The sequence below is a fragment of the Sminthopsis crassicaudata genome, chromosome 2 (assembly GCF_048593235.1).
Source record: "Sminthopsis crassicaudata isolate SCR6 chromosome 2, ASM4859323v1, whole genome shotgun sequence".
In the NCBI taxonomy this organism is placed as follows: Eukaryota; Metazoa; Chordata; class Mammalia; order Dasyuromorphia; family Dasyuridae; genus Sminthopsis; species Sminthopsis crassicaudata.
In genome coordinates this window covers 149,178,280-149,196,084 of record NC_133618.1, presented here as the reverse complement: position 1 = coordinate 149,196,084, position 17,805 = coordinate 149,178,280, and the positions used below count along the sequence as shown (strand labels likewise).

The following is a 17,805-nucleotide window of genomic DNA, read 5'->3' as shown; positions in this document are numbered from 1 at the left end:
CCCAAAACTTTACACACATACCTAGCAAGTTCTGAGGCCAGATGTAGGATACATCTGGATACATAGGAGGATAAATCTTTTTGACTCCAGGCCTTGTACTCCACTGCACCACCTAGTTGCCCTCAGTGTCAAGTACTGAGCTAAAGTTAGGGATACAAAGAAAGGCAAAAGCATGGACACTGCCCTCAAGGATCTTCTGTTCTAATAGGGAAAACAACATATAGACAACTACATACATACAAACTATATAATAGGAATCTCTAAAGGAAGTGCAGTGATGAAGATGGAGAAGGTAGGAAAAGTCTCTTGTGGAAGAGATTTTTATTACAATACTATTATTGTACTATCATTACAATAAGATAGAGAAGGCAGCAAGCAGAGATTTCTAGAGGAATAAGAGGATTTCAGGCATAGGGGACAACCAGTTAACAGACCAATTGTTGGAAGAAGGAGCATCATGAGCAAGGACATGAAAGAAAGCCAGTGTTTCTGGATTATAGAGTATATGGAAAGGAGTAAAGTAGAAGAAAAACAGAAATATAGGAAAGGGTCAGGTCATCCTGATCCTTAAAATCCACACAAAAGAGTTCATATAGTTGTAAAAACATACAAAGGAATAGCATAAAAGGATGACAGGATAGTGGTATCTGAGGACTAATCAAATGATTCCTCTGAAGAAGATAAGTAATTATGATAATAATAATTCACATTTATTTAGTACTTTTTAGCAATATAGCAATGTAGTTTGTTGGAGTTATGAACTGATTCAACCCATTCTTGAAAGCAATTTGAAACTATGCCCAAAGGGCTTTAAAACTGTGCATATATTTGATCCAGCAGTATCTCTAATGAATCTGTATCCCAAAGAGATCATAAAAAAAAAAACAGAAAAGGACCCACATGTGCAAAAACGTTGGTAGGGGCAAGAAACTAGAAACTGGGTAGATGTCCATCAGTTGTGGGATGGCTGAATAAATTCTAATATATGAATGTATTGAAATGTTATTGTTCTATAACAAATGACTAGCAGGCTGATTTCAGAAAAGCCTGCAAAGACTTGCCTGAACTGATGCTGAGTAAAGTAAGCAGAACTAAGAGAACATTGTATATTGCAATAAGACTATGTGATGATCAACTGTGATGGACTTGGCTCTTTTCAACATTGAGGTGATTCAGGACAATTCCTCTTGTGAAAGAGAGAGCTTTCTACATCCAGAGAGGACTATTGGGGATTGAATGTAGATCACAACATAATATTTTCAGCTTTGTTGTTATTGTTTGCTTGCTTGTTTTTTTCTTTCTCATTTTCCCCCACTTTTGATCTGATTTTTCTTGTGCAGCAGATAAATGTGGAAATGTGTTTAGAAGAATTGCACATGTTTAACCTATATTGGATTAATTGCTCTTTAAGGGAATGGGGCAGGAGGGAGGGAAGGGAGAAAATTTGGAACACAAGGTTTTGCAAGGGTGAATGCTGAAAACTATCTTTGCATATATTTTGAAAAATAAAAAGCTACTATTATAAAAAAATATAGCAACATAGCAAGATAGTAATGATAATTATGACAATGATGACAGCTGGTCATCTGAGAACAATGTATTTCCAGGTCAAATGCAAAGCCGTTCTGTTTTTACCATCAATCCCCATCACAGTCAAGGCAAAGAATGAGACCAGTGGAAAGTCTTTATTCAGGGGATTAACGGGTTTTACTTTACAAATAAAGAAACTGAATCTCAAATAGATCCAAGTGATCCATCTATATCACACAAGTTAATGGTGGATTTGAGGCTGGAGCCCAGGTTCCCTCACTTTGAGTTCAGTATTCTTTCCACTGAGCAATCACTGCCTCTTTAAATGTATGAACAATATATAATTACTAAAACAATTGAAGGAGACAGGAAACAAAAGTCCTTCTCCATAATAAAGCAGAATTCTCCCTGCTGCTTTTATGTTCTTTTTCTTTCATTGACTAAGTGGTTTTTAGCATTCCCCACATCTATAATGGAATGAATAACTTGATCTCCACTCCATCTTAAAAGTGTCCTTTAACTTTGGCCTGTATGTTCACAAACTGTTTAGAAGACATCCGCCCTCCTTGAGTGGACACTAAAATAAACTTTTCAGCTCAAAAATCTTCACTGGCTCCTCAGTGCCTCCAGGAATAAATTCCTTATCTTGACATAGAAAGCTCCCTACAATATAGCTGCAACTCACCACTCCTGATGTAGTTCACATTACTCATCTTGAAACACTTTTGGCTAAATTAAACTTCTTGCTGTTTCTCAAACTCATTATCTTGTTATCTTACCTCTATAGTTTGAGTAAGCTGTCTCCAGACCCTCATCCTAGGTATAAATTCCACATCCAGTTCATGAGCTACCTTTCCCGTGAAATTTCTGATTCCTTCCAACCCACATACTCACAAACACATGTTCTCTTCCCACTCAAGTTTTCCTAGAGCTTTTTGTCTGGAGCTTTCCTTTGGCCCCATCCCATGTCACGCCCTTCCCTCTCCATCACCAAGCATTTTGAAGGTTCCTTGAGGGAAGCAACTGCATCATTTTTATCATTGTTTCTCCACTGCCAAGCACAAAGATTTGAATAGACATTTAGTAATCGTGTTGATTTGAATCAAGTATACAAAGATAAATAACACTGCTCCGCGTTTGCTGACTAACCCCATGTCTAAAAATTAATATGTTTCTCTTGGAAGTTGTAATGAGGACTAAAAAGGAATATAAGACATGGGAAAAATCTGCAATGTCAATATATTTTTTTTAAAGAAGTAATGGCATATACTCAAGTTTCTCATGCAACTCTAGAAACTGATCCAGATTTCCCACAATAGACATAAGATGACAGTTTTGGTTTTTTCATTCATCAGAAGCCAGTTAATACAACATGAACTTGGCAGAGATTATGCTGCTTCTCAGAAGGTGGCAGAATGTGAGGGTGAAGAAAATGTCTTTTTTCCCATTGGCTGTGTAACATGAAAGAGTCATTTCACAGGATTCCCACTTCCTGTAGAAATAGTCAGAACTCTAGATCACATAGGCAGTAGAGCTATTTGCCACTATTTTCCTAGAGCTTCCTAGTGATGTTTACAGAGGGGAATCTTTGAAACCCGATAGCATAATGAGGAGGTACCTGAGACAACAGCATTTATTAAATGCTTACTGCATATCAGACACTTTGCTGAGCAATAGAGATACAAAGACATGAGCATGGTCTTGAGACATGAGGAGGGTGGATGGGTCTGCATTGCCCACCTGGAACTAGTCGTTGGGTCCTTGGTGGGGCAGCTACTACAAGTCACAGACCATTGTTTGTGCTTTGGCATCAAAGAGGACCATGATATCAGGAAAATGATGTCATGGCTAGATTTCTTTCCTAAGGGCCATGTCTTAAATCCAAATGACTCTGACTCTCATTGATAGGCCAACAGTAGTCTCACTTGGTCATTGTTTGGGCTATGATGGCTCAGAATGAGTTTTAAATAGCAATTATTTCTGCTTTGGCCAGAAACTCTGAGGGTCACTTGAGACTCTGAGGTTACCCTGCCAAATTGATTTTGTTTTTTTACTAGATAAAAGAGATCATTCTTTGTCTCATTTCTTACCTAGCCTTAATTATTAAATGGAAGTTGCCTCAAACTGAAATCTGTTAAATACCTTAGCTTACAAAAGTCATGGAGTCCCACTGCACCTGGGCCCATCTCCAGCTGTACTGATTTATATCTTGCCACTGGGCCCAGATGGCTCTGGAGGAGAGAGTGAGGCTGGTAACTTTGCACAGCCCTCCCTCTCTTAAAAACAATTCACTTATAAGTTATGACATCACTTTCCTGATAGCAAGGTTTAAAGGACAAACAACATCATCATGGGCAAATCAGTCCATCTTTCTGATGCTATGCTTCCTCATCTCTAAAATAAGAAGGTTGAACTACATGATCCATAAGGTCTTTTCTGACTCCTGTCATCCTTTGGTACTGTACTTCTGTGATCAAATTCCCAGATCAGTATTTGTTTATTGAAACAAATAAGACTAAAGACTCTAAGTCTAGAGTGTGTTTAGAAAACTGTAGGTTAATTTCCCTAAGTCATTGAAGAAAATTTGTATCATGACTTTGAAGTAGTATTGCTACTGTAACTCTTGGGTCAGAGATCCATTCATTCTCTCCTTCCTTTGTTCCCTCCATCCCTCCTTCCTTCCTTCCTTCCTTCCTTCCTTTGTTCCCTCCTTCCCTCCTTCCTTCCTTCCTTCCTTTGTTCCCTCCTTCCCTCCTTCCTTCCTTCCCTCCTTCCCTCCTTCCTTTCTTTCTTCCTTCCTTTCTCACTCCCTCCCTTCCTTCCCTCCTTCCTTCCTTCATTCAACAAGCATTTATTGAGTATCTTCTAGCCTAGCACTGCTTTAGGCACTAGAGTTACAAAGGCAAAAACAAAACTGTTCATCAGAGAGCTTACATTTTACTAAGGGTGTTGATAGAAGTGGCAGAGGCAGGAAAAGATAGAACAGATATACAGATCAGTAAAATATAAAATATGTATGGAGAAAATGAAATCATTTGGGAAGCAATGTACTAACTGGGGGAATGAGGATAGATCTTGGGTAAGAGCGGGAACTTGTGCAGAACTTTAGAGAAAGTAAAGGATTTGGGAAGAAGCAATAAGATTATACCATTCCTGATGGAACCCAAAGCCTGCTTGCCTGTTCCACAAAACATTCTGGGCTCAGATCCTTTAGTTTGGGTCTGACCTCAGAGCCCTAATCCTAGAGAATCACTTCTCTCTCACTCTGGATTCTTACTCCCATCTGAATTTACTCTAGGAAAATTTCCCAGTACAGTTTGAGCATAACTCAAAATGTGGGTCCCCAGCTCTCATTAAAAACACTGAGGTAATAAATATAAATTGGTAGGTTGTAGTCTAAAGAGCTCATTTTACTGATGAATCAGCTTATTAAACACTTACTATGTGACAAGTACTGTGCTAAACATTGGGGATAAAAAGGAAAGCAAAAGATAGTCCTTGCCACAATCTAAGGGAAAGACTGAGACAAAAGTGAGATGAATTACCTAAAGTCACAAAGTTGCTGTTTTGTCTTTTGTTCTAGAAGATAACCATCCCAAACTATTCATCATTTTCCTCAGGTGTAGCTTAAATGGCAGCTGACTTCCAAATGGAACAATGGCTTCCTAGGGAGATCCACCTTTTCCAGATCCTACTGTAAGGGGTTGTCATTAAACATAACTCTCTCCAAGTTAGCAATAATGGCAGAGGGACCTTCCTCTTCATACTCAGGCCAAGACACAAAGATTTTTCAGATCAAAAGATCATAGATTTAAAGTTGGGAAGGATCTAAGAAATTGGCCATCCCACTGTCTCATTTTACAAAAGAGAAAACAGACTCATAGAAATTAAATGTCTGGACCAAGGTTATACCAATGGTATTCAAAGAGTGCTCATATGGAAAAGGGTTTAGATCTGTTCTGCCTGGCCCCAAAGTGGGGAAACTAGGGACAATAGGTAGAAGGGGGGGGGATTTAGACTTGATATAAGGAGGAAATGTCTAATGTTTTGTTGTAAGTTTTTTCAGTCATGTTTGACTCTGTGACCCCATTTGGGGTTTTCTTAGCAGGGCAAAGACACTGGAATGATTTATAATTTCCTTCTCCAGCTCATTTTATATATGAGGAAATTGAGGCAAACAGGGTTAAGTCAGCTACTAAGTGTCTGAGGCTAAATTTGAACTCAGAGAAATGAGTCTTCCTGATTTCAAGACTGGAACTCTGTCTTCTGCACCACCTCAAAGTCAAGAAAATCTGGGTTCTGTCTCTGACACATAGGGGCATTGTAATCCTAGACAAGTCAGTTAAGACCTTAGTGCTCTAGAAAAGTCAATGATTAAATTGTAGAGGAGGTGACAATCTGAATTGGCAAGGGAGTTAGTTCCCTCTTGTAGGAATTCCCTGTGTCAATAAAACTGCAGGTCCAATCCCTCTCCTCAAAAGAAAAAAAAAAAAATGAACAGAATTGATCATCTCTTTCTAAATCTGTATTTTCACAATCTCCTTTTCTTTAGATAACATTGCTTGACAGTGATTGCTTTCTCAGATCCATTTTTTTACTGCCAGAACAGTAATAAAAGATTTACAAAAATCAAATTAAAAATTTTTAAATAACATGAAACTAGCAGAGAATGAACATGATGCTGATCCTTTAGCTTCTCTCCTCCTCGCCCTCTTCAGGAATGACCAAAATGTGGCTCACAGAACAGGCAGTCCTGTCTACCAACATGTTCTAATCTTAAACTTTACATGTTCTTTGTTTAAAACTCATAGAAACTGCATTATCCATGACGGCTTGGTTCCTAGCCAGACCACAAAGGCCTGTGATGCAGCAGAATAAAGATGCTAATAGCCTTAGTAGCAGTTTGGTGTCCTGGGTGTAGAAGGCCACAAATGAGGGAAGGAAGAAGAAAAGGAGGAAGAAAATGTCTTAGGCCCTTAGTAATCCATTGTCCTCATCTTCCCTTTATTCTCCAAAGTAGTGTCAAATGGCAATCTAATTCAATTAAAGATTGCTGGTAATCTGTGGTAAATCAGTTTCATTAGGATGATGAATCAGAAGCCAGATTTCAGGGGTTGATGAGTTAGTGGGAGGGAGGAAGTAGAGGCTACAAGTTTAGGCAATTCTTTCTAGGATTTGTCAGTGAAAGGAAAATGAGATAGGGGAGGATAGCCTAAGATGTCATAGTCAAGATGTTTCCAAGGGTTGAAGAGACTTTAGCATGTTTTTAGGCAATGTAGAAGGAACAAGGAGATGAGTACAGATTGAAGATGAGAAAGAGAAAAATTACTTGGAAAAGTTCTTGGGGGAAAGCAGTGAGTTAGCAAGAAGAGCAACTTCATCCTTTGAGAAGACAGCAAAGGAAAAGTGTGCATTGGAAATAAAAAGAGTAAGGAAGGCATGGATTTAGTGATAAACTTTGATTTTCTCAGGAGAATAGAAGATGAGCTCTTGTGCTAAGAAAAGGATTGGTGGGTGAGGGTAAAGTTGGGGGTTTGAGGAGAGCAAAGAAGGTTCATGAATGGTCTCTATAAGGAGGTAGATATTCAACAAATAAAGGATAAATGGATGACTGTAGAGATGGAAGGAGTGAATTGGAATCAAAGAAATACGGATTTATAACGGATGAACTGAGTAGATGGCATGGATAACTTCCTTCAGCAGCAGACTAAAGAGTTAGGGATTGGTAGAGAATGAATATAGAGTTAGGATTCAAAGATGGAGGACAAATGCATTATTATGGTTAAATATAGTTTTAAGGGAGGTCAAAAGGGTAGTGAGGGCCTTAGAAGAAAAAACAAATGTGAAGGAGTGAAGATAAAGTGAAGATGAATGATAATAGCATTTCATTGGCACTTTAGTTTATCAAGTGCAAAGTTTAATCTGTTACCACTTTTGATCCTCATAACTACTCTGTGATATGGGCATTGTTATTAACTCATTTTTTAAATAGGGAAACAACTTGACAGAGATTTAAGTGATGAGTCCAGGATCACTCAGACTAGTCTGAAGCAAAATTCAAACATAGTTCTCCCTGATTCCAAATCCTCTCTTCTACCCACTGCCCAGGTGGAGAAAAGAGAGATGGAAAGTTAGAATGAGAAGAAATTATATTAAAAGAAAGGAACTTCAGTGTTCAAGTTCACAAAGTAAATGGCTTGAGGATGATGGGGGGGAAGGTCTAAGGAATGATCATCCAATGTAAGACTGAGCTACAATGGTGTTGAGTCATGGAATTGAGGAGGTAGATAAATTAGAGAGCACTTGCTCATAATGGCTTCCATATGAATACTGGAACCTCTAAGAATAAGGGTAGGGGGTGAGTTAAAGAAAACTGTATATATAATTCAAGTCCTGACCAAGAAGAGTGATATGGAGTCTAGCAGGCAACAGAATAAAGATCTAGATAAGATAAAATAAATAAATGGAATAAAAATCAAAGCAAAAGACATCTCAGAATGATGGTAGCAGGGGAAGGAAGGATCAGGAAGTGACAGTGGGGAGTAAAAAAAATAGGCCTACCATTCCTTTTGACCCATCATGCAACAGGACATGAGAAAAGCAGTCAGCAATGTAGGGTGGGGCCAGTGATGAGGCATTTATTGGTGGAATCCAGTTTCTATTAACACCAGAAAAATGGGTAGAAAATGAAAGCAAAGTTCTAGAATAAGGGGAAATTTGTTAATTATAGTGGTGTGGATGTGGTTTCTGGAGGATAAAATGGAAGAGGAACACAGAGGCTAATTATGATTGGGATTGAGCTGGGTAGGGGAGAACATGAAGGCAGAGGTCAAAAATGAGAAAAGAACTTTTTGAATTGCAAAAATTTGGAGACAGAAATTTGTTTCACTTCATATTGGAAAAAGTACCATTTGGTTATAGTTTGGGCAGAGCAAGGAATAGGAGGATGGATGATCAGCTGCAAAGGTGGGAAAAGTCATGGCAGATCATGAATTCTGAACATATCAGACCAAGAGAAAAAAAAATCACAAAGAAGAAAGGAAGCTAATGCTTTTTACAGAGAACTATACTGCAGAAAAGAAACATCTTTGATATAATTTTTCTTTTCTTTTTGCAGGTCTTTGGTTGCTGGGTCTGGATTCTGGTAGCTGCCACTGAAGTGTATTATGTTTTATTGCAAGGATGGGTTATGTATGTGTCTATCACTTCATTCCTCATCTCCCTGATGTTCCTGTTGTCTTACTTACTTGGATTTTATAAAAAATATGAATCCTGGAGAGTTTGGGTAAGGATATGTAGTGTTACTATGAGTATTGGAGCCATATAATTTTGTTTCCTGATTTGGGGACTTTTCTTGTCAAGTGACAATTCCATGATGAGGATGAGCAATACTAATTCTCCTACTGATATAGATTCTGAGAAGACCCCTACTTTATCATAAAATCAGATATGTACAAAACATAAATCACAAAATATAAATCAGGGGAATATTCTTCATTTTATAAAAGGATTTATTTGACAATAGCCTTAAATGTTTATGGAGTATTGTGCTTGATGCTTGGAAGAAATATAAAATTTGAGTAAAACAGGGTCTCTGCCCTGTTCATTAGGCAAATAAGACATACACAGCTAAATAATGTCACAAGGTAAGTACATAAGAAAGATGAAAGTGTTATATGATGTCTGAGGGGAGAAGTTATTATAGATGGAAGGAAAGAGAGAAGACTTCGTGGAGGAAACAGCACTGGAGTTGTGCATTTTTTTAAAAAGAATGTAGAGTGATACAATAAGATAAAAAATTTGAGAGAAAAAGTACATATATGTACTTCTCAGGGGCTACTCACCTCTACCCTTTCTCTCAGGTTGGATCTCTAACTAACTCAGATTTAACTACTCAATGGGTCCACAGTCCTAAAACTATTTGAAGGGGGAGGAATTTTTCCAATAGTACTCCTATAACTGCTGTTACAGCTGTCTGGTGGTTGGTTGGTTAGTGTATGTTTTTCATTCTTGAAGAGGACCATGATATCAAAGAGGTAAGACTATGTCATGCAAGTGAATTGGGTTTAAGTGAGAAAGGATTGTGCGAGGTCACCTGCCTCAATTTTTCCTCCAGAGGCTTTGGGAACAGTGGCCAGACATAGATCAGGAAGATTGAAAATGGCCCCGGGTGCAGTGGGAGACCTTGGTCTTTTTAAGTTGAGGTCTTTAATAGGTCTGGGTAGTGGTTAGTTAATGGTTGTCATGAGGGAATAAAGCTTAGCTCAAAAGGGTGGAAGTTGCAGAGAGTAGCACAGAGAAGAGGCAAAGGAAAAGCAGGTTAAGAAATAACAGTAAGTGTGTGTTAAAGAAAAGTCTCACAACTAAAGGAGAGTAAAATATGGCCTCTCTCTCTACTCTCAGATAGGCTAATAATCCTTGGGGTCAGATCAAGACTCCCTAGGAGACCCTTTCTTCATGGAAGAATGAGACAGTAAGGACTCAAGGTAGAAATTAGACCACTTTGGATATTCATAGTCTCTGCTATCCACCCTTTCTTTCTTGAATTTTCACCAAGTTAATGGGAAACACCATTGATCTGGATACTCTCATCACATAATGATGTTGAATGAGATTTTCCTTGCTATTTTTAGCTCCAAGAACTTTTTACTTTAATAAAAGCCAATTCTGATCCAACACAAGGGATTCTGTCCTTTAATGATTAAGACCTGCCGATGTCTTATAGCAAGAGATGAAGGTAGTGACTTTGAAATTGTTTTGTAGTTTATTCCATGGTTTTTGGGGGGACTGTTTTCCAGGATAGCCTTTATCATGGAAGTACCGGAATTTTGTACATGAGTGCAGCCGTCTTACAAGCAAATGCAACAATTCGCTCGGAGTCAGAAGGGTTGGAGAGAATATATTATGAATTGAATACTGCTGCTACGGTGAGCTGAACTGTGAAGTGTTCAATACAAGAATTTTTAAGTGCTAGATCTTAATGGAGTGTCAGAGACAGAAGGCTTGCCTCAAATCAAAGGTGGGGGAGGGGTCATTTTCCCAGTTCAGGAAGAGATGAATTTTTCCTCCTTGGTTAGAATAACATATAAGTTAGTTCAACAAATACTTGTTAAATTCCTGCTCAGGGTTGGGCACTATACTGGAGATACAAAGAAAATCTAAACAGTCCATGCCTTTAAGGAGTCTACATTCTCCTGGGGGTGGGCGGGAAAGGGGTAAGGGAAGGGCAGAATACAATAGGTACACAGATTATTAAATAGAAAATAAAAAGTCCAGTACTTTTTAGAGGAAAGCTGTGTGTGAGAAAGAAAGAAAAAAAGACAGAGTGAGAGACAGAAAGATGGAGACAGAAAAAGAGTAAGAGACAGAAAATTGGACAAAGATAGAGGGAAACAGAGAGACAGAGAAAGACAGAAAGATGGAGATAGAGAAAAGATAGATAAAGAGACAGCTAGAGACAAAGAGACAGATAGAAAAAGAGGTAGTTGGACACAAAGAAAGAGACAGAAAGATGGAGGCAGGCAGAGAAACAGAGACAGATAGAGAAAGAGACAGACAGAGACAGAGATAAAGACAGATAGAGAAAGAGACAGACAGAAGTAGTCACAGACCACATCATCCAGCCCATCACTAATAGGTTTGTAGGGGACAGTCATTTTTCTTTTGGAACTTTGTCAGGAGACCTTTAGCCTCAGGCTCCAACAGAGCAATAAGAAGTAGGTTGAGACTATATAGGTGATAGGTTCAGGGTCAGTGATTTGCTCTCTGAAGTAAAGTAGGTTCTGTGAATATTCTAGCTTTATGAAAAACCTAATCTAGATGAAAACTTCAAATCATAAAACAGATAAATGTGGAAGATAACAGAGAAATGTTCATTTTACAAAAGATTTTATCAGGGATAAGTCCTTTGAAGTCAGTTTCCCCTAGTGGGTTAAGACTCTGAATTATCAAAAAAAAAAAATAATAATAATAATAGATTTATACATGGCTTCTCAAAAATAAGAGACACTGTGGTTTTGTGATTAGAATTAGTCTTGACTTACAGAAGACTTGGTTTTAAGCCCTGCTTCTGACATATATTAGCTATATTACTATGAACAAATAAGACTCTTAACATATCTGTGTTTCTAAGTCACTTTCTAACACTATAGTCATAGGTGTGTTAATGGGCTACCTCGCTGGAGGAACCCTAGCAGTTTCATTCCTCTTCTTTCTGTCCTCCAGTGAATTTACAGATTGGAACCAAATATTTTCCGAAAGTATCTAATGGATATTTTCTATATGCAGCCACATAATCAAGGCAGCATGGCAGTTTGATATTGATCATTGATATGTATTCTATCTTTTTTTTACCCATTCTATATTAAAGTAAGCTTAGGAGGCACAAAAGGGCACTCAGATCATAAATGGGTCTTCTACTGAGGACTGATTTATTTCAAAAACATCTCTATTTGATGGTGAGTCATCTCCATCTACCCAACCTCTAAGAACTCTAGAATTGCTCCAAATGTTGTCAGGTTCTCCCTCCCTCTCACACAACATGCATGGGCTTCAATGAACTTCTCAGCTCATCAAATTTCTACTGTTGAGTTTCTAATCCTAGCATGTATGGTGCTCTAAGATTAGAGAAGTGAGGGATAATCTGGATCATCATGTCTTTGAAAACTTTGAATCTCCCTTTCAATTGCTCTTCTTGAATGAGAGAGGCACGATTTGAAATCAAGTCTTCTTTACTACAAAATAAGCTTTTATTCATACACCTTTTACCTGCCTTTTATTTGTGAAGCTCTATAAATATAAATAAATCTAACTTTTGAAATTGAGCATTCACACTTCAAATGAACTCATACTTGATTAAAAAAATAAAAAAGAAACTTTTATAAAGTTAATGCTTTACTTTATTAACCTCCCCTCCCCTTCATATTTATCTGTTTCATAGTTTGGAATTTTGAAAGTGTATCCGTGTGACAGAGACTAAAGCATATTGTATCTCTATGCCTTAGTTTATCTACCTGTAGAATGGGAATTCACAAGACAAAAACCTATAAAAGAATGTTGAGTTCCTTTACAAAGAAAAAAAAAAAAAAAAAACCTTGTGTAACTGCTGAATATAGTTATCACTTTATATTCAATTGTTGTTTAGTTGTTCAGTTGTGACTCCATGGACCATCACATACCAATATTGTCCTTGGGGTTTTCTTGGCAAAGAGACTAGAGTGGTTTGACATTTCCTTCTCCAGTGGATTAAGGCAAACAAAGGTAATATGACTTGCCCACAATCACACAGTTACTAAGTGTCTGAGGTTGGATTTAAACTCAGGTTTTCCTGATTCCGGGCTTTATCCATCGGACCCACTACTTACCCTTTTCTTCACTGGGCAACAAATATGTGGTCCATCTTCAGGAGACTACTTGGAGACTTTCCAGTTTGATAGGAACTGAAGAGAAATAGAGAGAGACAAGAAAGGGAAAGGAAAGCTAGGTAACAGACAAAGATAGACATCAAAAGAGAAACAGGAGAGAGACAGAGAGGCAGAGGCAAAGAGTAAAGAAAGGAGAGACAAGAAAAGACAAAGATAAAAGAGAGAGTCAGAGACAGAAAGAGAGAGAGAGACAAGGTGTCAAAACTTGCACTTTGTTGGCATTGCCTGGGAGGGTTCAGAACATATGAGTGACAGACGCTGTCTGGGGAGCTGCTGAGCCTGGTCATTACTCCTCGTTTTCACCCCTCCCCTTATTTCTCTTCCAGTTCTTTGCTTTTATTACTACCTTCCTGTACATTCTCCATGCCTTCAGCATTTACTACCACTGAAGCAGAGCATAAAAACAACAGAACAGAGAAGAATCTTTATGTTCCATCAGGACAAACTTCCAAAAGCTGGACTGAGAAGCAGCTGACCCATGTTTTCAGACTGTCTAAAACAGAAGTACTTTTGGTAATTTGGTTTTGAAATTTTAATTTGTCAAGAGTTTTTTTGTATATCGGATGCAATTGTATTATATATTAAAATGTTTTATTTTAGTTTGCCTGGAAAATAACTAACTCTAGGAATTATTTAGCAATGAATGAAAACCAGTGAGGTACAGTTGTATTCCTTCATGTGAAAGGCTCAATCCCAAAAATATAACCTCTAGTCATTGATCCAGAATCAGGATTATTTATACTTTAAATAGAGTTAATAATCAATTCCTTACATATCAATAAATATGGGGCAGCTAGTTGGTTCAGTGAATAGAGCACCAGACTTGAAGTCAGGAAGACTCATCTTCCTGAGTTCAAATCTAGTCTTAGACACTAGCTATGAAACCCTTGGCAAATCACTTACCTTTATTTGCCTCAGTTTCCTCATCTGTAAAGTGAGCTGGAGAAGGAAGTAGCAAACCAATGAAGTATCATTGCCAAAAATAGCCAAAAGGGATCATAAAGGATCAAATATAATTGAAGCAAGAATGATCAATTTATTCATTTGTTAAAGAACAAAAGGAATTGACAACAAAAACACGAGAGTGGTAATGGACAGAGTATCATATTTAAAGCCGGAGGACCTAGGTTTAAATTTAAATTCTTTTACCTACCAGCTGCATGGCTTTACTAATCATTATCCCTCTTATACCTACAAAGATTTTAATAGTCTATATTATATATATGCCAGGATTTCTACATCTACCTCTTGAAAACATGCAAGTGATTCCTTAGCTGTGGTACTAGAAACCACTCTGTCCTTTAGAAGTGAGAATTAATAGATAGCACAATTGACAACAAAAACACGAGGGTGGTAATGGAAAGAGTATCATATTTAAAGCCGGAAGACCTAGGTTTGAATTTAAGTTCTTTTACCTACCAGTTGCATGACTTTAAGCAAATTATGTAACTCCTTTGGGCTTGTTTTCTTGTCAAGAATGGTGACTGTACAAAGAATTGGAAATTGAAGGGATGCACGCCAATTGATGAATGGCTGAACAAATCATGGTATATGATTACTATGGAATGTTATTGTGCTATAAGAACTAATGAGCAGGATGCTCTCAGAAAAAAATAAAAAGACTTAGATGTGCTGATGTAAAGTGAAATGTCCCATGTACAAAGTTACAGCAATATTATGAGATAATCAGCTGTGAATGACCTAGCTATTTTCAGCAATACAGTGATCCAAGACAACTCTGAAGGATTGATAATGAAAAAATGCTATCCATTCCCCAAAAAATAACTTATAGTATCTAAATACATATTAAAGTATACCTTTTTTACTTTCTTTTTCTTGAGGGTTTTTTTGGGGGGAGAGGGGTCTGCATTTTCTTTTACTACATGGATATTATGGAAATGTTTTGCCTGACTGCACATGTATAACCTATTCTTTCTCAATGAGGGAGGGTGGGGAAGGAGAGAGGGAGAGAATCTGGAACTCAAAGTTTCTTTTAAATGACTATTCAAAATTATTTTTTACTTATAACTGGAGGAAAATAAAATACTAATAAATGAATAACTGTAGACTATAAAATACATGGAAGTATGTCTGCCAAAACAAACCCAGGAACTATATGAACATAATTATAAGACTTTTTATACAAATAAAGCCAGATTTAAATAATTAGAAAAATATTAATTGTTCTTGAGTGGGCAGAGCCAATGTAATAAAAATGACCATTCTACCTAAACAACAACAACGAATGATGACCATAGTTCCTTTCCTAAAGTTAAAGGTGAAGGGAGAGAAATTGATCAGTAGGCTGCTCTTGTAAAATAACTCAATTGTATTTTGCCTCTCTTTTTTTCTCATCCTCAGACTATGAAAGTAAGTAGTTGCCATGAGGAAGGAGGAGAACATGAACCCATCTTTTAATCAATGTAGTTTGTGTAACCTTAGTCAAGTTATTTTATTTTTCTTGTCTTTTGTGTAACCTTAGTCAAGTTATTTTATTTTTCTGGTCTTTTGCTTCCTCTTCTGGAAGACGAGGTGAAAAATCCTCAGTTTTTTTGCATCTCTTGAATCCTATTATCTTACATAGTACTATATCTCTCAATACCATGTTGTTCATTCAACGAAAAAAAAATGTGTTGTTATTTTTTTTTATGAACACAGCACTAAAGGGGATAAGTAAAATATGATTTCTGCTCTCAAGAAGTTTACAATATATACTTAAACAACCTTTTAGGCTGTACATTCTGGCTATAGTACAGGAAAGAACTAGGGGTTATATTTATTTTATCTTTGCACCCCCAATACCTTGAACATAGTAGGCACTTGATACATCATTGATATCTCTTTCTGACTTAAATTGAATTTTGATTCTTCTCAGTGAAATGGATTATGTTGGTTACTCCAGTAACATAAGATTCATGGTGCTTTTTTAAAAGAATTAAATGTTTGAAGTTGACCGCTATGTTTTTTGTCCTATGTGCAATGGAGGTGATAAAGGGTTATGAAAAAGAAGAAGCTCAAAATGTCAAAGTCCTGCCTGACATCCACTTAATTCACCCTAATCAGAAGAAAATACTTGATCCTTTCTTTACAAACCTAGCCCCATTGCCCTCTTGAATTAAATGTCATATGCACACTGACTAGAAGTGATCTAGATTTTTTGAGCTCGCCATTACTCTGTCTCCTCCTGTGTAGCTAACCTTATTCTAAATTGTATTCTGGTGTTCTCAATCTACCTGCTAGATTGTAAGCCACTTGAGGGCAGGGGACCTATACCTTTTCATCGTTGTCTTGCCCACAATTCCCAGTACAATGTGTGCTATGTACAAAAAAACAACAACATTGTAAAATGATCAGTTGTGAATGACTTAGCTGTTTTCAGCAATGCAATGATCCAAGACAACTCTGAAGGATTTATAATGAAAAAAATACTATTCATCCCCAGAGGAAGAACTAATGGTATAGGTACTTCAGGAAGAATTCAATTGAACCAAACTGAATGATGAAGGGAAAGAACTGATCAAACAATTTCCAGGCTTCTTCTATTTCTTCTCTGCTCTTAAGAAGTAATGGGAGAAATCCCTGCTTTAACTCTTTGTCATCATGCTTGATATCTCAGAATGCAAAAACAAAAACCAATACCAGCCCCATTCATCATTTTTCACCATGGCAGCTCTCTATAGTGGTTGTTACTATTATTGTTGTTGTTATTGTTTAAACAGACAACTTGAAATAAAACATATATGTTCATTACAAAAATTGGAGTTTTTCTTATTATTAGGAGCTTTTTCTGGCCATGAAAATGCCATCAAAAATTCAACAAAGTTTTATGGCGTATCTATTATATACATCAAGCTGTTGTAGTGGGAGAGGTAATCAATAACTCCAACTACTCACTTCCCTGACTTCCATTAATTCCTAATTACAATCTCATCTCCAACTAGGAGTCTTTCTCTAGACCCTCTTAATTACAGTGTCTTTCCTATTTATAAAACCCCAGGTATGTAGTAAATAAAATAAGTATACAAATTAAACATTTACTGATAATAAATCATAACTTCACAACTTCCACATTATAGTTTGCTTTGTTTATTTGTTTGCATGTTTTTTCCTCAACTCAACATTAGATTCTAAACTTCTGGAGGGTATACTATTTTTCACCTCTTTTTTCATTCCCAGCACTTAGTACAGTGCCTGGATATGATAGGCACTTAATAAATGTTTATTTGATTGAATTCATATAGCACTTAAAAGTTGACAAAGTACAGCATACTATCACTTTCTCACAAAAATTTCTGTCAGCACAAAACTGTTATTTCAATTTTGTAAGTGAAGAAGCTGGGATTCACAAAAGTTATATAATTAACCCAAAATCACAGAGCTAATAAGTATCAAAAATATTATTAAAATTCTGCTCTGTCTGAATCCCAGTCCAACACTAGCACTGTCTCTACTAACATAGTAACAAATTCAAGTAAGTTTATATAACAGACAGAGCCTGGCCCTGCAGAGAAATTGAGTTTGAAACCCAGCAGTAAGATCTAAATTTGAATTGCCCAGGTGCATGACCTAGATCATTTAATCTCCTCTAATCTAAATTTCTTTGCCTATAACATGGAAATAATAAGATTTTCCCTACCTTTTTCATAGGGATGATGTAAAGATCATATCTATATGTCATTTTGTAACTATAAAGTGTCTTCTAAATGTGAGCTATACATTTTCTATATCCTCTGAAGTTAAAGTCTAATAAAGAAACAAAGATATATGCATCACTAACAACCAGAACACAGAGTATGATTTGAAAGTATAATATAAGAGAATGTGCTTTGGGAGTTCTAGAGATTAGGGTTGG

At 37.0% G+C, this 17,805-nt stretch overlaps 1 protein-coding gene across 2 annotated transcripts in view; it reads left to right on the top strand.

Moving 5' to 3' along the window:
* Window positions 1–16,709, top strand: part of LOC141555073 (MAL-like protein) — a 42,031-nt gene extending 25,322 nt beyond the window's left edge. Inside the window, exons 2-4 of one of the 2 annotated variants that reach the window (XM_074287661.1) lie at window positions 8,648–8,815; window positions 10,334–10,457; window positions 13,280–16,709. In XM_074287661.1, the coding sequence (XP_074143762.1) occupies window positions 8,648–8,815; window positions 10,334–10,438 (273 nt within the window). In that variant the 3' untranslated portion in view covers window positions 10,439–10,457; window positions 13,280–16,709. Of the gene's footprint in view, window positions 1–8,647; window positions 8,816–10,328; window positions 10,458–13,279 lie in introns of both variants that reach the window. The other variant, XM_074287660.1, reaches the window with a different exon arrangement.
* The last annotated feature ends 1,096 nt before the right edge of the window (window positions 16,710–17,805 follow it).